Here is a 26893-nt window from a genome sequence, read left to right on the forward strand (position 1 = left end):
AATTTGCATTAGTTAGAAAGCAAATCAGGAATGTAGAGATACAGAAGCAGTGTCTGTGCAGAGGTACTCTTTATATTTTAATCTGCTTTTCAAGTCTTGCAGACAATATAGGATTAAAGAAATGCAGTTTATGTGGTTATTGGTTGTGGGATGGAACAGAACAGATATAACTTTATGTTACTGAATGCTCAGTATATTTGTTAGGGTTTAACAAAATGAAATGTACAAGTGCATATCGATGTTTAATCTCCCAAAGATTTCGGTTTTGGCTTTCACCTTAGTGAGAGTCAAAGGCTTTAACTAGTCAGTGGTCACCCTTCCTCATCCTACCTACAATTCATATACTAAAACTTCAATATGGCTATGTGAATAATACCTCCAACTTCTGAAAATCAATGTGGGGAGAAGCTAACACAATTGATCTGTCTGCACACTGTGAAGCTGGATTTCTCCATGTTTTGCTCTAGGTTTCTCTTTTGCTCATAATACATGTATGATAGATTGCTCTTAGGATCTGTTTAGACTGTAAAAGCTGTCTCTCCCTAGATGAAACCTAGCTTAATTAAAATTAATATGGGGACTTCTCCAGTGGGCAGTATGGATGGCCTGCACCATGTCTTGCTTCCTCTACTCAGTTTATTTCCCTGCAGGCTTCCTCCCTAACATCTCACTGCAGAAGCACAAATCAGATGGGCTTAAGGCATTTTTCTCATTGTCCTGAGTAGAGGAGACCAGGGCCCTGGTGGTGTTTCATATTGTGCTATGCTGGGTCTGCAGCTGTTACTGCAGATCTGCTTCCTGAAGCAGATAACAAAACCTGTAGGTCTTGCCAAAGATTACAGCAATGGTAAAACCGGCCTGAATTGATAGTCATCCAGCCTCAACAGTCTGTGCTGGCTCTCTTCATCCTGTAGGAAGGGGTTTGGAATATTGGAAGGCACCACCCCCACTACCACCATCTTGCTGTCAGTTACCTGGCAGAGCCTCAGCTATGGCAGTGTTTCAGTTCTCTCAAATTGTGCAATGAATAATCCTTTGGAGGGAGGCAGAGCTTTCAGTCTTTTTAATTTGGATTGCCAAGAAAGTGTAAAAGTAGTTTTGATCCCTTTTGATTCTTGTCCAACAAGATCCAGAACTGGGTTATTCTGAAACTAATACTGTATTAGTATGTTAAGTTCAGTAAGTGTCCTGCTTCACTGATATATGCAGACTTTCAGTAATTGGCATGGAACAAGTGGGATCCTGAGAGATTTCTGCTATGTCCTGTTTTATTCCCAGAAGTAATCATTCTTTGCTTAAAAGGCTAATGCTCCTTGGAAATTATGCAGCATCACCAACTCTGCTTTCAAACCTTTATTCATGTTTTAACCCATGTTAACTAATGATTATAAATTTTAATGCAAATGAAACATAAATGCTTAATGCAGCTGGCTTCAAACATGAACATGGTTTGTATAACACAACCTACAAGGGTCTGTTCAAAGTTACAAAATCATAGTTCATACTCGTTTACACCAAAAGGGCTTCCTGAAATACATTTTAACCAGCTGCTGGTTACCTATTTCATGTAAATTGAATGGAAGGGCTGATTAACTGTGGTCTATAGTGTACTTTATTTCAAAATCTGATAGAATAATTATGTGGCTAAGGAGAATTGTAAGATTTGATGAAGTGTAGACAACATTTAATCTTGTACTAGAAAAAAAAGTAATGCCTCTTCCATGTAATTTGTTGTGAAAACTTTTCTTAAAAAAACCATGAGTTTTACAATAATAGAAGACAAAACTATTTAAGGTTAACTGACTGACGTTTGGAATGCTTTTTAGCATAGGTGCATTTATAGTATCATTTATATTGAACTAACCCTAAGAAAAAAGCCCCACCAGATAGTTCATTGAAATTTTGTCAAACACTAAATTAAATTTTCTTCAATTAAATTCTTACTTTTTTCCAATTTTATTTATTCAGACTTGAATAGCTTCACTGCCAGTTTTGACATCTATTGATAGCATGTGAGTTCCTGTGGTTTTAACACATCTATTCTTGCTCAACAAGTGAAATTCCAGATCAACATCTTTAAGTGTCAAAAATAAGTATAGTGATTTGCAAAACTGCTGAATATTAGTAAAGTGTAACTGAAATTTATAGAAATGTCATTTGTCTGTTTTTCTGGGGCAGGATTGAAATTACTGCCTAATTTAACATATTGAGCCACCTTTTAATAATTTTTTGAATGTGAAGTATTTTTTGTGTTGTACCGGAGACAAACTGGAATGAGTGCATTTTTTTTCCGAGTAAAGTGTCCTTGCATAATATACCTCTCCAAGGATATACATAATTATACTTAGATCTCTCAGTTAAACAAATGTGTTCTGTGATGTTACACATGGAAATTTTCTGATGTATTGCTGAGTAAGACTGAAAATGATTAATCGAACAGTCCACTTTTACTTCAGTGCCTCAGGGCTATATTTGCACAGTATGCTTTGCTGCTTATTCCAGTATAATCAGAAAGCTTACCAGAATGATGATTTAATTTGATTTACAAAGTTGAGTTCTTACAGTAAATATGTGAATCAGAATACAAGCCCTACTAACGATGTTATTGGAAAATCACCTTACTTTCAAAACCGATTAACTGTCTTGATAGCTAGTGGTCTGGAGATTTTCAGGGACTAAGTTTCTTAAAATTAATACTGGGAGTTTTTTTATTTGTTTTAGCAGGTTGATTTATTAGACTCTGCATGTAATTGTGAATTTAACTTTGAAAGAAAACAGGTAGATTATAGAAAGCATTTATTTTGGGCTTGAAGTACTGCCTTTTGAATGCCTCATTGCTAATATGCTCATAATTTTCCAAAGAAGTATGGGATTATCTCACCATTTCAGTAGAAATTTTTCATTCTTTGTTTCAGTTCTATGTTGATACACCTAAGCAAAATATGTTTGGGGGGATCTTAGCACCTGATAGGAGTAAAATCCAGGACATTCTTATGGCAGGACTGAGGGCAAAATGGCCCATGTTAAGTAGTCACGTATGTGCTCCTGATTGCTTCTGCTTTGACTAACTTGGGAGTAAGACAACAGTGTGCACAGCAGCGTTCGTCTTCAAACTCCATAATTGCTCATGAAACACAGAACTATAATTGTACGGGACCAATTGTTGTGAAGTACCTGGCATTAAAAATTAGCCAGAAGTAATCAGGGCAACTGTTAATTATTCTCACTACTGAGCAAAGAAGGCTTTCCTCCCCCTATCTGTATTAGCCAAAACAGATAGAGAAGCATTTTCAGATAAGAAGGGAACATTATTTAATCATCTGTTCTCATCTCCTACAGACTATGGAATTGGCCAGAGGACCTTCTTCACCTTATTTTTATTCCAGTGGTTGGGTCTGGAAGTAGCATTTGGGAAAACATGCAGTCTTGTTTTAAAGATTTCCAGTAATGGCTAATTGCTGTCTCTCTTTAAAAGAGAAAGTGCAATGTGTATTCTCAAGCTTTGTCATGGCATGGATGAAGGATTAATGTATTATTTTAGTTACATAACTTTTCCGTAGCAACTACAGGAGGAATTAGTATTTGGGAAAATGTGTGTTTATTTTTAGATACATTTAGTTTGACACATTTTTTGACTTCTTATGTGCCACTTTTCTGTTGTCACCAATTGTTCTACGTAACTGTCAGCTATGAAGAAAATCAGCAACTTGTGATCATTGTTACAAATTGCTAAAAATTCAATGATGACTTAAAGAAATCTGCTGTAGGGCGATATGCAGAAGTCTTAAATATTGGTCTTACATAGTGTTTATATAGATAGTCTTCCATTATTTGCTTGAGGAGCACAAAAAACCTTCTCTAAACCTGTTATCAACAGATTTGGTGGTAGAGTATACAAGTACGGATAACACAAATACTAACACAACATTTACACTTAACTTGTGAACGCAGTGGTTTTTAGTATAAAATCATTGTAGATGGTTGCATTTGTTATCAGTAATTGCACATGCAATAACCTGCATGCGTTATGTGTGTTCTGAGTGTACAGATACACACAGAGCAAATACTGTGTTAAATATTAATATCTGAAGGCTGAGAAAAAAGAAATGAAAAATGGCTGAGTTAAAGCTACCTGTAAGAGAGAGTCTGTTAGACTATCATCTGTTTCCAGTGCATACAGAGGGCTAGCAAATGGTATAATTTGCGTAGTTCTCTTAAAAGGCAATAAATTGAATAAAATTCAGTTGTGTTATCAGGGTTTTTTTATCTGTATCTCTGTATGTTGTTGTGCAGCCTCTTGGCTATGTCAAAGCAACTTTCTGGCTTTAGGATGTTCCAATATATACAGCCCTTTCATTTGTGGCTCCATTTAGTTTTCCATAACCTCCAGCTTGCATTAGGACAAGAGGAGTATTCTCTCTGTAGGATGTGTTTGTAAACAAGCTTTACAGATATTGTCCTCCTTCTATTCCCACATTTGTCATGCCTTCGACTATGCTTGTGTCTGCATTTGTAAATTTCTCTGAAACAACATCTCCTATGAATATAATCAATACACTTCTACAGATCTGAGTTTTCACTCGTGGTTGCCTTTCTTATTTTTATCTGTATGTGTCAGTGAGCTTGCTGTGGTTTATGACTACCTGAAAAAGAAGAGGAAGCCCACTGTACATGCAGACTTCTAATGTTTGTTGCTACAACCTCAAAATATAGAGCTTTCAGGGTGGCTGCCTGGAGATGTGGAGCTTTTACAGACTACTGAATAAATGGCTCCTTTTTTGGAGGTGAATTCAGAGCTAGGTGGTGTCTGTTAATTATTATGTATATATATGTGTACACAAATGGAATATTAAATTATTCACCTACATGTTACTTGTGAAATGTTGCTAGAGTCATTACCTCTGAGATTCTGCTTTTCACAATTTGCTATTTCAGGTTTAAGGTTGATTGAGTTCAATCACACGGTGACTGTACTTGTATTCTGTTTCTGGAACACATGATTCCCAAAATGACAAATATCTCGAAAGGCAGTCTCACAAAGAGATGAAAATATATAGGCCTATGAGTGTTGGTAATGCTTGTGGTTTCTGTAGATATTTTGGGAAATAACATAGCTTCTAAATTCACAGGAATCAAAAAATTGTGAATAGTGTTGATGTGAATTTGCATTTTACTTGAATGGTCATATTTTTCCTAGCATTCATTCAGCTATTCAATATCAATATATACAGAGACTTGCCATTAAATACAAGCTATCTGCAAGTGCTTTAATCTGGAAGAAAGTTGTCGAAAGCAAATTTTTCAGCCTGTATATATCATAATGGATATTCAGTGTTCCTGAGATCGACTCTTATGTAATTTGCATACATGAATAGAGAAATCTATGTCAAGAAAAATAAACAAGCAAAAGTCATTGTAGACCAAAAGCTTATGCTTATTGGTGCCAAAAAAGTTTGCCTGTATTTATAAAACACAATGTTTAGCATCCTAGGAGAGCAGCCAAGCACAGCAGTACTTCACCTTTTCATAGCAGAGGGGAAAAAAGAAGAGATCTTTAAATAAAGAGCTGAATGAACTCAAGACATAATGAAGCTCACTGTAAAACTGAATCCTTCTGTTTAAAGTAAAAAGCACTAAAAGTCATTTTTTAATGAAGTGGTGTCCAGTGAATCCACAGCAAATAGAAGAACTTAAAGCTAGATTAGGTTGCATGTCCTTTTTAAGGAATTCAATGAGCTCAGCTACATGTAGTTAGCAGAATGAAACCTGGTAGGGGGATGCTTATTTTTTGCAAAGCATTGGAGAAGTCTCAAAATATGATTTGCTAAGGTAATTAAGTGTCGCACACACGTGTATTAAAAAACTATATTAAATTTAAAGAATAGTAAAATGCTGTATACACTTTCCCATATTGTTAAAGAAACCATTACCAAGATGATGCATGGCTCTGGTTTTGATGCTTGAAAGAGGTTGAGAACAAATTTGAAAACATAGAAAACGCCCATAAGGACTAGTCAAGAGCTAATAAAAATGCTGTGTGACACGAGAACAAAGAAGCTCAGGGTTTTTTGTTTTTCTTTATGCAGAAGATGGATAAAATACAGCTTGATCACAGTTTCAAAGCAGGAAGTCAAGTCTTATGAGGAGCAGCTGGGGGAACGGGGATTGTTTAGTCTGGAGAAGAGGAGGCTGAGGGGAGACCTTATCCCTCTCTTACAACTACCTGAAAGGAGGTTGTAGTGAGGTGAGTGTTGGTCTCTTCTCCCAAGTAACTTGTGATGGGATGAGAGGAAATGGCCTCAGGTTGCGTCAGGGGAGGTTTAGATTGGATATTAGGAAAAATCTTTCCTGCAACAGTGGTCAGGCATTGGAACAGGCTGCCCAGAGAGGTGGTGGAGTCACCATCCCTGGAGGTGTTAAAAAAACGTGTAGACATGGCACTTCAGGGCATGGTTTAGGAGGCATGATGGTGTTGGGTTGACGGTTGGACTTGATGATCTTAGACGTCTTTTCCAACCTTAAAGCTTCTATGAAATTTATGCAACAGAAAGTTATTTACTTTAGCATAGAAAGGCATAATGAGGTCCAAAGGCTTGAAACTGAAGCTAAATGTATTGATTCTACATATAGCATGACATTTTTAATAGTGAGGATAACTAAATACTGCAGCAATACGCTTCAGAAATCATGGATTCTCTGCTGTTTGAAATGTTTAAATGAAGATAAATATCTAATGGAAAGAGAAGAAAACCCTTGGTTTGAAGCCCATTTGAAGTACAATACCTAACACTCTGGCATTTATTTGTACCAGAATATGCACTCTCTTTAGTAGACAGAAAATTAATGTTTGTGAGACTTACAGAAATTCCACGAAGGAAGTATAGAACTATGTATTCCAGGAACTGAAAGTAGCTGTGTTCAGAACCGCAAATCTAGGTGATGAAGATGATGGTTTTTTAATTGTTATCTTTTGACAAAATCTATCCTGAGACACAGATACAACCGACTAACCTGGTTCTTTTAGGTGGTTAGTGGTGTGGCTGACACATTCAAGCATTCTATTACTTAATGATTTATTTAAACTGATAAATCACTCAACTCAGTGGAATAGGTCTTCTGCAAGAACAAGCTGCCCTATATTCAAGTTACATACTACATCAATTTTACAGTTGGTTTATATAATGGAGTAACACCAGCCCACAAGCATCTGCTCTTAAGGTGCTGCATATTCCTACTCAAACATGTACCAGTCAGTGTAGATCAGATGACAGGAATCCTTCAAGCAGCAATGCTACTTCTGCAGCACCCCACAATTCCGAAATGTTTTAAAGGGGAGGCTAGAAATGGGTGTTGCCCTTTTCCATGCATGTCTTTTAATAAAATGGTGGATGTGAGACAATGGTTTTTGCTGAATAATTATAATCCCTTACTTCAGTGTTCATTGCTGTACATAGGTTGTTTTTAGTCGTCGAAGAAGTTAAGTAGTCAAAAAAAATTAGAGTTGTTTATTTGCAAAGCTTGGTGTCATTTTTTTCTATGGAAAAGTTTTGGTTTTGAAAAAGGTGCCATATGTAATTTAACAGTGTTTACTTGACAGAATATTTGTTAGCTGCTTGGCATGCCTTGGCAGGACTTCCTTTATGCTAGCATGTCTTCAGTTCCTCTGCCTTGCAAGGAGGAACGAATCAGACTGCAATCCTTGTTATTGCAGAAGGATGTAACCTGAAAACACTTGGATCTGACGCTACTAAAGAATCACCCTTTTTAATTAAGAAAAGCATATCTTACCTCTGGACATTCTGATCCTAAGAAGTTAAACACCTGCTGCAGGTAACAGTGGTGTCTACTCCAGGAGTCCATTCTAAAGTATTTGCACTTTTGGTTCTCGGCAAACACACAGGACTTTCAAGTCTTTGGATTTCATTAGTGCTAAGCTCTGAGAAGAACGAGAGGCATCAGATCTTTATGTATCATATATTAAAAATGAGTCATGGAATAAGAAAATTGTGGGATGCTGTGGAAAGTTCAGTCATAGATCGTGCAAATGAGAAGCTTTGCGCGTTGGTACATCTCCTATGTATGTAATTACTCACCGGCAACTTTGGTTTCCAGTAAAATGTATCCACGTATGAATGAGCTCTGACATCAGGCATTCAAGATACAGTGAGTATGGATATGACATGAGAATATCATATAAATATATATCATATAAATACTAACTGATCTTTATTCAGGTGACCAAAAGGAATTGGAGAGAAAATCTGAATCAGGTTGTAATATTGGGAAATGGAAATTTTCTTCAACTTGCTGTGGAATGGCCCAAAACATGAGAGTATAAATTCCTTGTTGATAGTGTGTTATGCTGTTATGGAAGACTACTACATCTTGGAAGACGAATTCAAGTACTTAAAATTAGGTACCAAAACAACTGATTTTTTTTTCTCCAAAATAATGATAAGCTTTGGAATAACAGGATGTTAAAATACTCTATGAAGAACTGTTACATACAAGTGGATATGCAATATCCTATTCCACCCATACAGATCTTAAAATGAGGATTAAATGTTGTTTTTAGGAAGAACATTTCTCTGTTAGAATGTTATTACTGTCACACTTTTGCTGCTGGATGCACATAATTCTGATTCTACTTGTTTCACTCTGGATCCCAACAGATATCCAGACTTAGTTTTCATCTTTTTCCCTTTTATGTATAAATTAGGATAATCTGGTATATCTGTGAAGGCCCCTGGGAGCTCCATCATTCTGATAAGAGAAAGCAAATAGTGACTGGCTTTTATCCTTGAAACCCATGGTGTCTACTTTGAGGTATTCAGATGTATCTGTATTAGTCCTCCCTTTTAATATATTCAGAGATATTCCACTCTCCCTAATAGCAGAGACATTATTTAATAAAAAAGCAAAAGTAGAATAAAAAAATCAGTCCAAAGCCTGTACTATAGCTGCTTCTGCTGTATGTCCTGGTACAGTACACTGGTATGAAAAAATATGGTGAGACGACGTACTCCGCCATGCTTGGCAGCAAAGCGTAGAAGCTGCAGAAGATGGGCTAAAGTGCCAAGAACGTGGGCCAAGTCATCATATCTCTCCAGCTCCTTCTGCTGGAAGGACCTCACCACAGCTCCCAGAATGTTTGTAAACCACCATCACTCAGTGATAATGCTGCTATTTAAGCATCAGTCCTTACTTCAGGGCAATTGGCCAGACTGAAACAGACGGCACAATATCTCTCTTATTTTAGTAATTTATGAAGTATTTCAGGGTGAACACTTATGCAAATGAATGTGAATTATTGGAGAGTGTTTTGTTTGTTTGGGATATTCTGAATGAAATAATCTACTTTGCTAGGATGTTTCCTAGAAAACTGACTTAGCATGATACTGATGCTGAAGGGTGACAGCCGCTTAATCAGGGCAATACTAGTGTAATTTTCATTAAGGACATTCATTAGCTAGTGCCATGTATTTATACTGAATATAAAGCTCAAGTTAAAGGGCAAACACTTATCTGTTAAAACCTCACTCAGTTTGAAATCCCCAGTGGGAGGGTTGGTTGATTGGTTTTGGCACTAGTCTTGCTTCCTCTGAGTAGAGAAGAACACTATAAAAAAAGAGTGCCACAGACCAGCCATTCAAAATGGACCAAAGGATTACCATCAACCCTTAAAAGTAATCTAGACTACCATATATCTTTAGTGTCCTTTTTAAATAGGTTGTTTAGGTGATGCACAGTTTGTCATTGTTTTATTGGTTATTATTGTATTCAGGACTACAGTTTGGGAACAAGCAGCAGAGTTACTTGCATTTTTCATCTACCTGGGTGTCCGATAATGTAGTTATAATGTTTTATATACAGTTTTTCATCTGTAGATACCAGTACACTGAGATCACTGTCAAAGGAGGTACTGTATTTTTTTGTAAAATCATATCTTCAGCTTACAAATAAGAAAATGAAGGCACAGGGAAGAAAAGATACTTCCTCCCCCCCATGTTATGCAGTAGACCAGTTGGAAAACTCAGGAGTAGAGCTCAGGTCTCTCAAAGTCGGTGGTCTCCATTAAACTGTTTGTTTAACAATTTGGAGAGTAATTACTTCATACTTTGAAGTTTTAACCCTCAAATTTGGTAAGCTATGGAGTTCACTTCCCTGAGGCAAATTTTAGAATAGTTTACTGCAAGTGTCTTCACCTGTGAAAGGGGAAGTAAAGATTCTGACATTTGCCTGGAGTATAGGTGGACAGTTGGCATTTTTGTTAAGGATTTTACAATATGCTAATATGATCATATGTAACAAGTAGATAGGGCTTGTAAAAATCTTGTTTCTGGTCATAAGCTTGGTGTTTTCTGTACATTTGGAGGTGTTTCACCTGTTTCATACAAAATGGTTATTAATAAATGTATTTCATATTCCTCTCCTCTTTTTTTTTTTTTTCCTTTTCTCTTTAGTAATTTTCTGGAAAAGCTGTTTCTTGTTAAAGTCTTTGACTTAGATGGGAAAGGCCATCATCTAAGTTAGGAAGATGGCAATTCGGCATGCAGAGAAAAAACCCAAAGAGAACAGATAGAAGGCTACATTTGCGATATGTCTGGACAACAAGATACTGCTGCAAAGCAGTGTGTCAATGTTCATTCTAAGGGAACTTGCTGGCTTGACAGAAGCAGTGTAGCTGTGGTTTCACTCAGACTGGGGATTGGACTAGGGAATGTAGTCCATAGCTAGACTTGGGTAACTCTGCATTGCACTGCATTGTACTTGTGTTGATGAGACAGAGCAATAGTTACATGTGAGCTTTTATGTGAGTGTGAAATGACTCACTCTAAAAAGCATTTTCTCAGATTTAAAAAAGAATGCCTGCTACAGAGCTGTGTTACTGACCTTAGTCCAAAATTATTAATTTTCTAATGTCTTGATAAGTACAAAAATCTGATACATTCATGTGTTATATGAACCAATAATGTGTAAAATGAAATTTACAATGCATCCTGGTGAATTTTTGTGTTAATTCATATACTGTATTGCACAGGTAAAAAAAAAAACTGGGCAAGAACAGATCACTCACAGTCGCACGTTTCAGCCTGATGATGTTGGTACTTTAATTAGAACAGTGGAATGTCAGCATGAATTCTTTTGTTTTACAGAAAGCAAGAAGAATTGAGGTTAATTAAAGGTTAATTGGTGTTTAATTGGTAGTTCTTTTTTTCCCCCTCTTTATTCCTGGTGATAACAGAAAAGCTAGAATCCTTGACTTTGATGACAACAGATTGGGCAGGCCTGGTGTTGATTGCTACTGCCAACATGAAAGTGGTGCTGCAGTCCTGCAGCTCCAGTTCTTAATCAATGAGGTAAGGACATATTTATTCAGATTCTTCTGTATAAATTTAGTTCAATAAGTCAATTCATGTATTGTAATTGAGTGATATAACTTCTCACATTGACAAATTGTGCCAACAAGTGGCGTACATCCAGAGGACATTCACCATACAGCCTTTTAGAAGACTATTTATGGGACTGCATGCAGAGAAAAGTACTACCTTCATATGCATCAGTATAAAGTACTGAACAAAAGGAGTCAATATACAAATGTGTGCAGGTAGATGTAAAATCCATTAAATTACTAAATATGCTGTGCAGTCCCATTTTAAATAAAGATTGATAAGTGAGCTCAACCTTTCTGTGGAAAGATATTGATGGTTATTGGCTGAAAGCTCAATAGTTGGGGGTATGCTACTTGAAGCAAGGAAAAGCAGTTGCAGGGGTCATCAATCGAACCAGCATGCTTAGTCTTTGTAAATGGTGTGTCGAAATCAAGCTTAGACAACATGAAGCAACAGTGACAGACTATAGCTTGCTCTGTGCAGAAGATCTCTGGAGATGGTAATAGGCAAGAAGACTTACTGGAGCAGATCAATCTGGGATTTTTTCTAGAACCTCATAACTTGGCCAAATTATAAGCTAATTGTAGTTCAGTTTTAATTAATTTTCTCCCATGATATAAGGAAACACTTTTGATGGTTTTAAGTCCTTTTTCTAAGCATGGAGATCTTGGAGCTTCTCAAGGAAAGAATTTTAATTTTGTGGGGTTTTTAAAACCTGGAAAGTATTTATTTTATTCTACACCTGTTTGGAGAAAGTATGTGAACTATAGACACTGAGGAGGCAGAAATGAAGCATTAAAAACGAACAGTCCAGTGGGATTCTTTAGAGGAAGGCAGGGATGAAAACAGGGAGGCCAAGGTTTCAATCAGTGTTCTTTCTTTTCACTAGGTGACCAGCAGTTCCCCTAATACATAGGATTAATTTGATTTCTGTGGTGGAGATTCTCTCTGACATTGGTCCAAACTCTTTGGGAGATGAAAATTAAAGCATGGATTACATTGTATTAGAGAAGCCTCACCTTCGTAAATTTCATTTGCATATGTCAACATTGAAAAGAACAGTTGCTAGGATTAGGAGGGAAATCCAAGATGCAAAAAGAGAAGCTTATCCGCCAGTCATAGTTGGTATGAACTGCTCTTTTAGTTACATCCTCACCCTTCCTCAGAATAAAGCATTGCTTTCCGTTTGGGAAATATCTAGTTCCTTTCTGTCATAATAGTACATGGGGATAGATCCTTTGTACTAGACCTGATCCGAGGTGTAAATGTAGTAAACTGCTGCAGCAGCAGTAGAGAGCTTCCTCTACAGTCTATATTCTCATGGCATCAGTGACAATGGTGAGGATGGCATGGTGAGGATAAAGATAATAGGAAGGAGGTAGAATGAGTTCACTTCAAGCTGTCCAGGCAGATGGAGGCCTGGACCTTGGAAGATGCCCATTTTGGGGGCACCAGAAGCAGAACCAGTCATCAGAGTAGTCCTGACCTGTGATAAAGACCGTGTGCTTTTGTCTGTACCTCTTAGCTCTTCCCAGGTCCTCTCTCCTCTGCTACCTGTCCCTTCTTTCTTATCTGCATCTTCTTTTCACAGTTGCGGTTTGGAACTTCATGTTGTTGAAATGACTACTGAACTGTGCTTGGCACTGTCACTTGTGTGTATGTGTGTGCACTAATCCCTCTTTCCTTTAGTATATCCTTCATGCCCACCATTTTAAGTAAGTGTTGTCAATCCTTCTCTTCATTAATCTTTGTGGGAATATGTGACTGGTCACTTGTATAACCTTCGTACAAAGCTTTAATTCGCATTTTAAATTGATGGAGTTCTAATTTAACTTTGGCTGATCTTATATAATTTAAAAAATTTATGTTTACCAGATCAATTCAAATTGACTATTATTTCTGGTAGAATATATCTTTTCTAGAAGAAAGCAATCGTTTTTCATAAACTGTAGTGTTTTCCACAGGTAGGTCATTAACAGTGAGGATCACTTAAGAATAAGACAGAATCTGCAGAGAAGTAATAGCTTGTGCTATATTTTGTGTTTGCTCTAGGGTGCTTTGGTCAGTGCAAGTGCAGATGATGCACTTCATTTGTGGAATCTCCGACAGAAACGACCAGCTATCCTACATTCTCTGAAATTTAACAGGGAAAGGTAAGACTATGACACACACAAAAAACTCATTTAAAAAAAACCCCAGTTCTACATTTCTGGATTTCTAATAATATATGCTTATTAGTTTGCCTTTCTAAAGAGGGATATAGTTTTGCCTTGAAATTTTTTTCTTCCATTGTTTGAGTCTTGTTTCCACAGAACAAAAAGTTCACTTTCTCTTTCTGCAGCCTTCTCAGAACTAGAAAAAAATCTGTTTGTGTTTTGTCAAAATGTTTTTCATTTTACATTCTATTTGCATGAACTGGTGTGAATAGCAGTGTGTCTGGTTTTTTTTTTTTAACACCAAACACAAACACTGTGACCCTTTAGGCTGATCCGTTGTTCAGTACTAGCCAGAGTACCTCTGTTGACTGTACCATGGAAATAATTCCTTTCTCTACCTTGAAAGGGTTGTATTTTTTTTTAATACTGGATGTTTAGCAGAAATAAATTGTGAATTTGGGAAACTATGGTAAATGTGAAATGAATCAGAGGCTGTTTTACTGAGTTTTACTTTATCAGTACCAAATTGTAGAAATCCCTATTGAAAATAGATTAAATGAGTGTTTGTAATTTGCAGACTCAAACAGAAGCTGAGCACTTTAATCTGTATTTAGTCACCCAAATAAAATCTGCTACAATATTATGGTGCTTGAATGCTACACTTTCATTAATATTAAGAAAAAGTTCCATGTTTCTGTTAAGGGATTAGGTCAGTAGTCAGAAGAACAAGGTTCAGTGCATAAATGCAGCAGCTGGTTTTTTGTGAGTCCTTGAGCAATACAGTAATAACTGTACTTCATCTTTGGGATGCATTTTTTTTTAAATTTGAAAACATAATACATAGTATGGTTTTGACTGGAAGTTTAAGTGATACTGTAATACTCTTAGTATATACATTCAATGTTTCTTGAGGTGCAGAAACCTCTTTTAAATATTTATATATTTGCTTGTGCAGTGGTGAAAGATATCAGTACTTCACCAGAGCTATGAAGTAAACAGGCTCATCAAAGCCTTAGCTGCTGCAAATCTGAAAATTATTATTTTCTTCATTTATTATTCAGATAAATATAATGTTTGCACTTAAATGTCACCAAGTTGCAAGTTCTGTTGTGGGAAGTACTACATCATAATTTAGAAAATTTACATCCTATTTCCAAAGAGTTTGTAACCTATAGCAAAAATATGTAAGTGGTTTGGGACTGCATGAGGGAAGATTAAAAAGAAAAATTATATGTAAATTTGCTAGCTGCTTCTGGACAGTAAGTCACCACTTTATGTTGAAATATTTGAATCTTGGTATTCTGATCAGGTATGTACATTATCTACAATTTCTTAGTGATAAATCTAAATATTGTAGGAGTTATTCCAGCACATCTTGATCTAGCTCTCCCAGGAAGCAACCTTCCATAAAACCTAAGGAGTCAATACTTACAAGAACGCAATGTCTGTTCACCTGTACGCCTGCCATCTCTCTTCAGAGAGACTAGCATGATATCTTGGTCAGAATTTTATCAGAATTTCTTGATAAAATAAACTCACACACATTTGGGCTTTGCTAAGAGCAAAACATTTGTCATCATATTTACCTAAATTTTCTTCTGCTTCTGACAGCCTAAGACATGAGGCAAAATATTTGGAAGCAAGTTATTTGGAATCCTGGAAACCTTTCCAAAAAAACAAATTTTGTGTAATGACATTTTTGATCTGAGGTTTAAAAAGGATCTGAGGATGTAGTTATTTGTAACAAATGCACAGCTAGCTATACTGCCTTTTATCAAAGCCTAGTAAGTTGCGAGTAAAAAAAAATGCTTTTATGTTTTTATGCATATTTTAAGTAAATGTTGCAATCACTGTCATTTGAATAACTTTTATTAGCATATCAAAGGCGATGAGGTAAATATCCTGATACACTGCTATGTAATATTGTCAAAGTAGTACAGTTTTCAATAAATATGAAGAAGTAACTTTGTAGGCAGTTTTTTTCTTCTCAGGTTCTCTAGCACTGTCCTAAGTTTTGGGGGTTTTGTATTTAAGCACTTGGCTCCAGAATGAAATTTCTTAAATTTTACTATATTTTCATTTAATGTACATATTAATTAATTTCAAATCATCTAACTTTCAATTTTCTAAGCTTGATTACACATTTAGCATGTGAAATTCAACATAAGCCTCTGGGCAAGTAGCAAAAAAATAAAGCTAAAACCCTCATTAACCCTCTCCTTAATTTGGAACATTTCTCTGTATATATGCCTAACAGAGTTAAGTCTGAAAAAGAGCTTCCATTTTTTTTCAGAATATACTTTCTGTGTTAGAGCACAGAAGTTATGAATTATGTGATGCTCAGAGAAGCAGCAAATAATGGTTGTCTTAGCTATAAGAAATTTATGGCAAAATGGGTTTAAGGGGAATTTGGGAGGCTGCTAAGGCAATAAGATCAAAATTGATTTTCTTCAAAAAATTCAAAAGTCTGTGTTTCAAAAAATAATGTCTTCTTCACTTTTGGAACAGTTAAAATTTTATTTTCATCCTCTCCTCTCCTCTTGCAGGGGGAGGTTAAGGGGAGGCAAGATTCATAATGAAAAGAGATTGTTTCTTTTGTCTTAAGTTGGTGACCCAATGAATGGCCTCATTTAGATATGTCTTAAATGGGGAGAAACACTTGTTGACAGAGATTAGGTTTTAAAATACTGATGCATGTCTTCAGAAAACAGTAAGGTATTGAAAAAGGCAATCAGTGAAGTGTTTAGACAGTCAAAGGCTAGTTCTTAAAAGAACACCATTTATAACTTAAATTCATTTTAGATTTAGACAGCTTTTACAGACCCAAAATCATAATTATTCAGATGAAGTTCACCTATGAAAACAGAGCACTTTGCTGCTTCAAATTTTCCTATTTGCCTGTCTCTCTTGAGGATTTACAAAAACAGTATACGTGTCTCCTTGATGAACAATTGGCAGATTTACTTCATGAAGTGATGCAATGTGATGCACTTCCACTTAAAATTCTAATGTATTTACCTGCCTCTGATGAGGAAGATCATTGAATTAGTCCAGATTCTTGATTAATTTGACTTCAATTAATTCACTTTAATGTAGAATCAGTTTATTCTGAGTTTTTAAAATATTTGATGCATACAGCTGTTAGATTCTGTTAGATGGATGAATGCAACTTAAGTTTTTGGCTATTACTCAGTGCACCAGTCTTCGTACTGTTGAACTGTTTAATTTGCAGTTTGCTTCGGTTTCTTGACATTTAAGAATGCAGGATAATGGACTAAAATCTGCTCTTAACAGTGTTTATGTATATGTTTATGCAACTACTTGAGTCAGATTTCCTCAAGGGTATACATATATTCTCTCCCACAATAGTCAAAACTATGTTTGTTCTTTTCTTCAGATGTTGGGAACAACATAGATGGAAGCAAAGATGGGAGCAAAGAACTCTTAAATATAAACACGAATCTTGTTTGTATTTGTAGCACACTGGTTATCTTTCAGTTATCACGTAGCACTCATTATTAAGACACTGAATGGTTTATGAATAATACTTCACTAACAAAATGCACTCTTGTAGCCACAGTTTGCAACTTCTCTGGATTTTTTTTTTCTTCTTCTGACCCATTGTTAAACTAATTTGCCTTTTGTGAGGGATTTTATATGGTACATTCTTGGTGACAAGGTATCTTCTAGAATATGGTAGCACTGCTCCAATAATTCTAGGATATGCTGACGCAACATTAACAATATTAACTTGTCTCTGATAATTCATTGCTCCTTTAAGTGTCTCTTTGGAGCAAGTGTAGAAGGAACACTGAAGAATGAGACATAATGGTAAACTGATGTTTTTGTTCTGCAGTGTAATGCCCAGGACTTTTTAGCAAATTATACGGTTTGGTCCTGTATCAAAACATAAAGTTGTCATCTTAAATCTCTGTTTTCATAATTGGAATGTAATACAATGCATTAAGAGCCTTTAGGAAAATATAAATATAAGTAATGTGTTTCAGTGCTTGGCCCCATACCGAGAGCTCTAATGATAACACGGTAAATCAAAGACATGCTTGAGAGTAGCATATGGTTGATAATATATGATTTGCTGTTCCATTTACAAATAGGAAGCACAGGTAAAACTTCTTAACCTCTGGAAACACTCCATAAGAATGTCTTCAGTACTTTTGAAGGATAAGGTGATGTTCCTTATGTTAGTCCCTCCTTTTCCTTCTTTGATGTCAGTAGGAGATGCCGGATTCACCTTCAGTAGACATTTTAGGCAAAATAAATAACTTGGCTACGGGAACTAGACACTGTGTCTACCTGCTGCAAAGAACATTAGGATCAAGCTAAACCACTGAAAACTATTATAGGCCTTCATTTTTTTCTAATATGGTCAGAGCAGACTTCAAGTATAGCTTTAAATATACAACAGTTTACATAGTTTTCCTGTTTAAGATTAGTGCAACCGGGGTAGGAAAAACCAACAAGGATTACAGTGTGAAATCCAGGTTCTTTAGGCCTGTGTGCATTAGTTTCATGTATGAACACTGTTCATCTATTATTCTGAAGCTGAGCTAGTTCAATTGTGTTGATTGACACGGAGGATGGCCCTCCTCCTCTTAGGGAGAATTGCTCCATGCTGATTTCATCCTTCTGATGGCAAGAAACCTTCCGGCTTCAAGACTAAATTTATTTTTATGGCCCTTTCACTCCCGTTTTTTAGGATTGTCATGCATTTTAAATATTTCGTCTCTCTCCTTTGCAGTTGAACAGCTCATTCATATGCATTCACAACCTGCTTTTTTTGTTTTTTTAATTCACTACAAAAATCAAGATTCTGTGTTTGCCTTTATAAATTTGTGTCTTCATTCTCTTTCTTTTGGCCTTTCTTCTCATCAGTTCTCACTGAGCTGATGATTAGACAAGGAAACATATTCTTCTAGATAGGGTCCAATCTGTGCTGTGGACATTGGCATTACCGTTTTCTTTTGTAATCTCTGCAGGAATATGTTTACAGATGCATACCATAATAACATCTTTCATTTATGTGGCTTCATCTTACCAGTGCTTGTGGTCTTGCTGTGATTGACTAATACACCCATTGCACTTCCTCACTGATGTATATCTATCCGGCAGAGAGTGTGCTGCTTTCCAGTGCAATCCTTTAAGAGTGGAAGCAAAGCAAGACAAGCAAAATTGAAATCATCTTTCTCCATCACTTCTGTACCATGAGTTCCAACCCTTATTCTTTGAAGTTTGAGGCCTCGCCCTTTGTATTTTAAATTTCATTCCATTTATTGTTCTCTACTTGTGCAGAGTAATATTGTGTCCCTAAGAGGTTTCATTAGTATTAGTACCAAGATCGCTTATGAAAATACAAGATCAGCTATAAAACTAATACTGGAGAATCTCCCCAAAATCCAGTAAAATATTTCCTTTTCAGTAAAACAAAGTGGAAAATAGACATTAAAACTAATTTTATAGTGATGGTTTTATAAATACTGTATTTAATTTGGACAGACACTAGATTTCCTACGATTTTAATATTTTGGAATAGTCTACCTTTGGTAAACCTACCTTCCCTATTTTACCATAACGTTTCAGAATTTGTCCTTTTGAAACTCAGAACCTTAGTTAGTGTATATTTTTAAGTATATTTGAGCAATTAGTAATAACATTACAGTCACAACAGTGTAAAGGACAATATGGTTTAACGTTATTTCTGTCAGATTTAATTTTTTTATGCTTACCTTCTTGAGTGTGTTTTATAATGCCATCTGATTTGGTGCCACTGCAGAGGAAGTTCTGCAAGAACTTAAGCTGGCTAGTTTAAAACTAGTTTTGTTTCTCTATGCTTAAATTGTACTAGGATAGATATTACTCTAAAATAACATCATCTTTTATTGATTCATTGACTGTTTACTAGAGAAATCTGTTGGTTGCCATTTCCAGGAATATCTAGACCCTACAATTATTAGCAATACTTGTTTTCTAATCTGTACATGATGAAATGAACTCTCGTCTAATTACAGAAGTCCTGGTAATATTTTTCATTCTAGAATATTAAAATAATCTCTGTTTATATCCAGATCCAACTTTGAATTTAAGAATATCTGTTCTTTTTTTAATGGTGACTTTCAGTCTTTCCCCAAAGTAATTTTTAGTCCACCAGAGTTCTGACAATATTATTATTTTCGTTTTCATTTCAATTAAAAATGTCCTTCAGAGCATTATGCCACGGTATCTGGTTTTATACCTGTTTGCTAAACAACTTATCTGAAGGCAAAAGCCATTTAAGATATTTAAGGTCTATTTTTACACAGCTCTGTATATAAAATTTCTATTTCCACAATGAGACTTTAAAATATATGTATATGCCTGTGTGTATGTGTGCATACAGATATACATATATGAAATCATTATGACCCATAGAAATGCTGGAGAAAAATGCACAGGTAGCACAATTACCTGAGGACTTGACAACGGTACAGGGATTAGAGGGCCCTCTGGCCCGACAAGCCCTCTTTTCCCATTTGCCTCTTCCTCTGTGTCACTCTGGCTGTACTTCCTTTTATTATTCTATTATTTCTATGAGAAAACGGTTACCTTTTTGAAATTCCATTTTGCAAAACATCTTTGTGAAGTTTTGGTTTAAATTCAATAGGAAAGAAAAACATGTTCTCAATGATTCAATTTTTTATGTCACCTGGCCACCTCTGATTGTCTGCCTGAGTAACTTGTGTGTTGCTTTCTTTCCTCGGGAAAAAATCCTTTAGCTCTTAGCAGCAGGCATAATTTTGCTATATGCTGTAAAACTTTAGCTCAGATGCTAAGCAGTGTGCTTCTTGTTTCTAATGCTTTGTAGAAAACAAAGCATGTTTGTCAGTAGATTTCTGCTCTTTTGAGAAAACATAGGGTAACATGTTATGTTGTTTTCACATAGCAGCTGTGTTGCCAAATTGATCTAAGACCAGGTTTGGATAGCAAAATTTGAAATATATACACAGCCATACATTGAACAAGCTGTGTTTTGCGGCCTTAGTCATAACAAATGAGAAGTCAAATACTGTACCACAAAAATGCATCATCTACTTCATATCATACATACTTATATTAGACAAGAGCTAAAAAAGATGTCTTTTAAAATTTAAATACATTCAGACAGCAGAAACAGTCTACGTTATCAGTGGGAATTTTCAGCTTGCTCCAGTTACAGTATAGTTACAGGAATTCTGTGGGTTTATTTTTGGAAGTTTTCAAATTTGAGTTTTGAGGCATCTTTAATAGTCCTGTTCAGATCTATCCTTTGACCTTTGTTACATTAGATTTCCAGTCATATATTAAAGCAGCGAGGAATATGCACCCATTGTGTTGCAGTAAGTCATCTGGTGCTTGGAAACCACACCACCCCTTTCCTGCCCAGGCACATGGCAGCTTCAAGCAGAATCCAATGCAATGATTTAGGATACTTTTCCTTCTGTCACAATAAACTCTGGGCATTATTCCAGTAAATCAGAAATAGAGCTAGTAATGTCACTGTTGAGATTATCTCATTAAACAGTACATGAGCAGGAAGAGAAGAGAGACTACAGATTGCAGAAAAACAAGGACCGTTAATCACAGAGTCCCTGTCTACTGAAGCATAACAAATGAGAACAGCTGGTCTCCAATAAGTCTACATGATTTTAATTGATGGAAGCTGTTAAGAAAAAAAGCGTGTATACATAGGAAAATTATACACATGTAAAAGAGCAATTTTTTTTACTTTGAAGTCAATTTCAGTATTTCAGTGTTATCTTGGTAGTACAGTGTCATTCAAAATAGCTTGATCGATATTGATATAAAATAGGTTTTAAACTCATTATAGTAAGAATGTATGATATAAACACAGATTTGTGTATGTTGCAGCAAATGAGATGAAACACTAGCATATCTTTATTTTTCTAACAGCTATGTAGAGTTAAGCTGTATAGCAAAAGACAAGTTTCAACCTTTCATCTTTGAGCTAAGTCCCAATTTACTTTTTTGGAACTATGAGATTGGGAAGTAGAAACTGTGTTTTTGATTTATAGCTGTTGGGTGAAATGATGAGAGAAACTCTACCTTTACCTGTTTTGGAATTCTAATGCAGCTGCTACAAAATCAGTGAAAGAAAAAAATAAACTTTTGAGATCATCTCCTCTTCCATCCTTTGTTTTTTGTTTTTGTTTTTTTTTTTATTGCTACGAAACTCAGTGGCTATTATTATGGTCTGTATTGCCCATCACTGTCACTATGCTTGGTATTAAAACTGCATTTTTTCTTAACCTTCAAAGAAATTAATGGAGAACAAGTGAAGTACTACAAATAAGAAATAGTGATTTCACAAGCCAGTAGACGAGAAAAACAACGTATGTTATCTTTCCCCTAAAGATGAAAGCAGGAGTCTTTGCCAACCCTCTTTCATTAATTTGCTCACTTCACTGATTTTGTGGAACTTTTATTATCATTTTTGTTGTCTATTGACCTTGAGTTGGCATCAGAAACAAATTGGAAGCCAGTGAAAAGTATGCTGGTTTACTTCCAACATGCTTTTCTAGGAAGCAAGTTTCCATGTAATGTCCTTGTCATTTTTTCTTGGGTCTAAGCCTGCATGTTACACCTGTTCAATCTACTGCATTACTGTTGTGTAATACTAAAGATCTAGCCAGAGAGAATATTCCACTGCCATTGTCAGTCATCCTGTTCCCACACGCAAGACATCCCAATGAATTTACAGTCAAAACTGTAAAAGCGAGTTGACAAAAGAGGGTCTCTTTACTGTGCATTTGTCCAAGAGGAAGGAAAGCAACTTTCTGTCATCCTGAAGATTAAACAAATCATTAGTAGCACAGGCTACAAAAGTTGTCATCCCCTTGCACACTGGGATTTCAAGAGTGATTTTCAAGTTGTTCTGGAGCCCCAGTAATGCCAGTTAACATGGTGCAGTGCTGCTGCTAAGGCAAATAGCCATTGAGTTACCAAGAGTATGAATTAAAATGCATGTATCTTGTATTATAGGAAGTTATCGTGCAGCTGTCTTTTTGTATGTGCTATGGCATATTGAACAAGCCAGGATGACCTTTAATGGAGTTGTAAGAAGGTTAGTTATAAGAAATAAAACTGGTAAAAACCAAAGGACCTGTTGCGTGCTGTATACTTCAACTGTCCTTGTAAATTGCTCATGATACCTCATAAACTTTTATCTAAATATATAAATTCAGTCTCTATTCAAGGGAGATCTCCAGGTTTACTAACACAATAAAATGTAATGTATGTAATGATTTTGAGCATGCTGCTTCTGATTTGTTCTAGGTTCTTTTGAGTTAACTGCTTGTAAATAATTTGTTAACACCCATTATAAATGCTCATATAGTTGCTACACTGTTTTGTGTAGTTAACAATCATTTGTGTCAACACAAGTATTTATGGAATGCTGTAAGCTATTAATTACATTTGTGATTGCAAATTCCTTTGAAATAGTAAGGTCATAATTCAAGAATGGGCCTAACGTTAGGCTTATAGGGTTATTTTACCTATCCATAAGTTTTGCACAGGAACTTCTAGCTTTTGAAGATGGAGGAACAGCCTGCTTTGACTCCTGATTGTTTTAACAGGAAAGAAGGATAATAAGGAACCGAGATTATTGCTAGAGATGATTCACTGAGTAGCACATTCAGCTCCTGAAAAATTTGATGGAAAAATAGATCTATGTTCTAATTATTACACTGTTCATTAGATATTCTTCACCTACCTAGTCCTGTCATAAACTTGAAGTGTAGTGTATGCACTATAGTCTTAAAGCAACAAAGAATATTTGAGCAGTCTGTATAACACTCAACAGGAAAAAATCCAGAGATGGAAATGTTCATGCAGTATTTTAAGAATATAATTTACCTTAATATTCCTCTTGTGTTCAGATATCCCTAAATAACAATGGGGTTTAATACTCCAGTGCCTTTGTTATGCGGTCACCAGGATCTGATGCAGTTCATGTACAATGAGTTTTCAGCGCTTCTTCACTTTCATCTATATAAGTAATTAAAACATAAATTAAGAAGGGCCAATTGATTTTAATTCAAAATAAGTGTCGACTGATGATGCTAGCAGAAAATATATGTGAAACAGAGATTTTTCTTAATTTAAATGAAAACTAAATCACGCTTTTAAAACAGGTGGACCACAAGAATCAGTCTCAAAGGCATGTTTGGTTCATTCATTGTCTGATAGAGTCTGCATGTGTGGGGCTATTATAAATTTTGGGATTATCTTGTGTGGTATGTGGAGAATCTAGTTCAAACAGGAGAAGGTTTTATGTTGTGATATAGTATCACCAAGACCCTGAAAGGAGAAACTGTCCAGACATTCTGAACTGTTATATATTTCATTTTACTCTTAGTCATGCCAGTTAGTAATTTAAAGTATTTGCTGTACTCTTATGTCAGCCCTAGAGACTGTGAATACACTTCAAGTAAATTAAACTGAAAGTTTAACTTAAAACCGAAATCCTAATAGTAGAGTTCATCTCAGATTTCTGCCTTCCTAGGACGGAATGGCATATCATCACTCACATAGTCCATGTTGCAGCTGAAACAGTTACCATTACTGTGCACAAGCCCAGCTCACATCTACCTGGGGAACTGTGCAACCATCTGCTGCAAAAACATCACTTGATATGAATGGCAGACTGCATGGATTGCTGCTGTTGTGCATGTCTTTTGAATGTCTTACCTAGCTGATGAGCTCCAAGTTTGTATATAGTCCAGGGAGAAGACTGAATACCTCCAGAGGCCAAACAGCTCATAATTTACATCTTTTGTGTGTTCTGCTGGAGACAACACCTGTTCTTCATTGTCTATAGCTTTAGCCTGTACTTCTATTTCAGCACTTCAGTTACTTTGCAAATTACAACACACAATTTACTTTGCTTGAATATCTGTCTAGATGTCCTTGTGTGCATTTCATGACTTCAAGCAATAAACTCAGCTATAACATTCCCTTCCAAACTGACGGAAAAGCAGTCCAGCACTTTCTGGGAATACTGGCTAGCCAGAAACTCCCTCAGATAGGCCATCCTGCTTCCTGGAGAAGGAGGCACACTAGGTGACTCTGGTCTTCTTTCTATGTCAGTGAGGACTCTTCATATTACTTTTGTTCAAAATTACCAAAAGGTTAAGAGATGGGGAGGGGAAAATACAAGTTTAGTTGCAGTTTTGATGTCGAGGAATGACCAATTAAATAATTAAATTGGAAAAACTGTTCATCATTTTGACAAAAATGCAATTTACTCTCCCCCCTTCCACAGGTCTCCCCACCCCCCACCAGGAATAGTGTTCCAGGAAAATTTTTCATACTGTAAATAGAAAAAGAAAAATAACAAAGCAGAAGCAGACGGAAATGTTCTCAAAATTCTTTTCTTTTTCTAGAACAATATGATTAATGTAATAAAGATGATTTTAAGCCCTCTGAGAGTTTTTACTAGTTGCAAAGAATGTAGCAATCTAAATTATTTTAACATTGTAGTAGTTCACTAATATGCAGTGATTTTTTTTTTTTTGTCAGCGTTTGTAGTGTGCTGTGATTTTCTGAAAAATACACCTTTTCAAGATTTGGTAGTCAGAATATATTACTTTCTAAGATAAGGTTCAGTTTTTTAACAGTGCCTCTTTATTTCATTATCTCCCATATTGCTTACATAATTTTAGAAAGGTTTTCAGGACTTTTGCTAAAGAGTTTTTCCTTAATAAATTCTGATTTAGGTGTTTTATTTGGCATCTATTAATTTTTTTTAAAAAATTACATTCTATATCCTGTTTAGTGCTTTGAATACATTGGAAAACTGATACAATGTTCCAGACCATTCTGGCAGCATAGGAACACCTTTTTTCGGTATCAATCCATGTTTTTTACTTTATCTCATAATGAACAGTAAAATTCATATTGTGGTTTGCTGCGAAGCATGTATAATATTCATGTTTCTGGCTGACTTTCTGTAAGTGATCAACGCTGAGGAAATTCTCGGGTCTCCGTTTAATTGGGTTCCATGTTACCTCAATCCAGTTGACACTCTGATTAAATTTTGGCAGAAGCACTTCATACTGGCATAAATCACTGCCATCCCTACCTTCTAAAGAAGAAAAATAGTCTTTCTTTCTGGCTAATTGACTGCTTTTTGTAAAGGCATTGAAGGACATCTTAATTTGCTTGTGGGATAAATGACTAATAGAGAAATACCTTTCATCCACAATGAAAACTATAGTATGAGACTTCATTGTTTTCTTTTGAAGAAATCACTGGGTAATTTCCGCATTTACTGAAATCGAAGTTGTTCATTAAAAATCTGAGTCTTGCTTCAAAGCTTTCAAGCCTCAAAGTCATGTTAATATTTTCTGTAAAAGTGAAAAGGCAATAATACATGAAGCAGTTTGCATTTGATTTATATAATGTAAAGGAAAACTACTTCAGAACAGTGCATACTTTTCTGAGAATCTGAAAATCATATGGCTTTGTTTGGTGAAGCCTATCAATATATTGTATTAAAATGCTGAGTAATCCCTATGGTCTAATAGGCTTGTTACATATCTGGATTGTCTTTAAGGGAATACCACTTCCTTATAAGCTGACATACTGTAAAAGGTGGTATTTGATCATGTGTAACAGTTCAGGTAAAGGATGAAGACTCACAGGGTAGTTTTCATTGTGGAAGAAAGAACATGCAGAATACTTTATCTGGCTGTCCCATAAATGTGTCAAAACAAAATGAAGTTATTTAAGAGGAAATAGCTGAGCTTAAAAACCAGTAAAATTTGTGGTCATTTTCTTCATTCTTTAGCAACACCTAATTCTTTTCTGGTCCTTCATACTATATATCCAGACTTTTCTCTTACTGTAGGACATTACTTTTGAAACATTATGTTCGTTAAATTTTAAACCCAAGGCAGGCAAGTGGAGGATGTGAAGTAGCTGGGAAATTAGACAACCATTTAGTCTGATGGTGGTTGTGACAGTTCACACCCAAGATCATAACCCAGAAGCAAATTTCAAAAAGGAAAAAGAGCAGACTGAAGCAGATTTTTATTGTGTCTGAGGTCATTTCAAGACTTTATTTGTAATCACAGTATTGGATTCAGTCTTGTGCTTTGGAGACCAAGGTTTTTTGTGGTACACCATACTGGCTTGTGAATGGATTTATCAGAGTAATGAAAGTTAATATGGTCCTAGGTGGACTCGAGTGTGCTTAGTCCGATGACACAACTGCAAGAATTTGGAGTAGCAGCATTCAGGTCAACTAGGGTTCACATTGTAATTCATGAGTTATTTGTCAGTTACCAG

General features: G+C 35.8%; 1 protein-coding gene across 2 annotated transcripts in view; it reads left to right on the plus strand.

The window, feature by feature from the left end:
- Positions 1-26893, plus strand: part of STXBP5L (syntaxin binding protein 5L) — a 204894-nt gene that overhangs the window by 59722 nt on the left and 118279 nt on the right. For both annotated transcript variants that reach the window (XM_075107357.1, XM_075107366.1), the window contains exons 3-4: positions 11279-11360; positions 13446-13546. In XM_075107357.1, the coding sequence (XP_074963458.1) occupies positions 11279-11360; positions 13446-13546 (183 nt within the window). The remainder of the gene's footprint in view (positions 1-11278; positions 11361-13445; positions 13547-26893) is intronic.

Source organism: Phalacrocorax aristotelis, chromosome 1, assembly GCF_949628215.1.
Source record: "Phalacrocorax aristotelis chromosome 1, bGulAri2.1, whole genome shotgun sequence".
In the NCBI taxonomy this organism is placed as follows: Eukaryota; Metazoa; Chordata; class Aves; order Suliformes; family Phalacrocoracidae; genus Phalacrocorax; species Phalacrocorax aristotelis.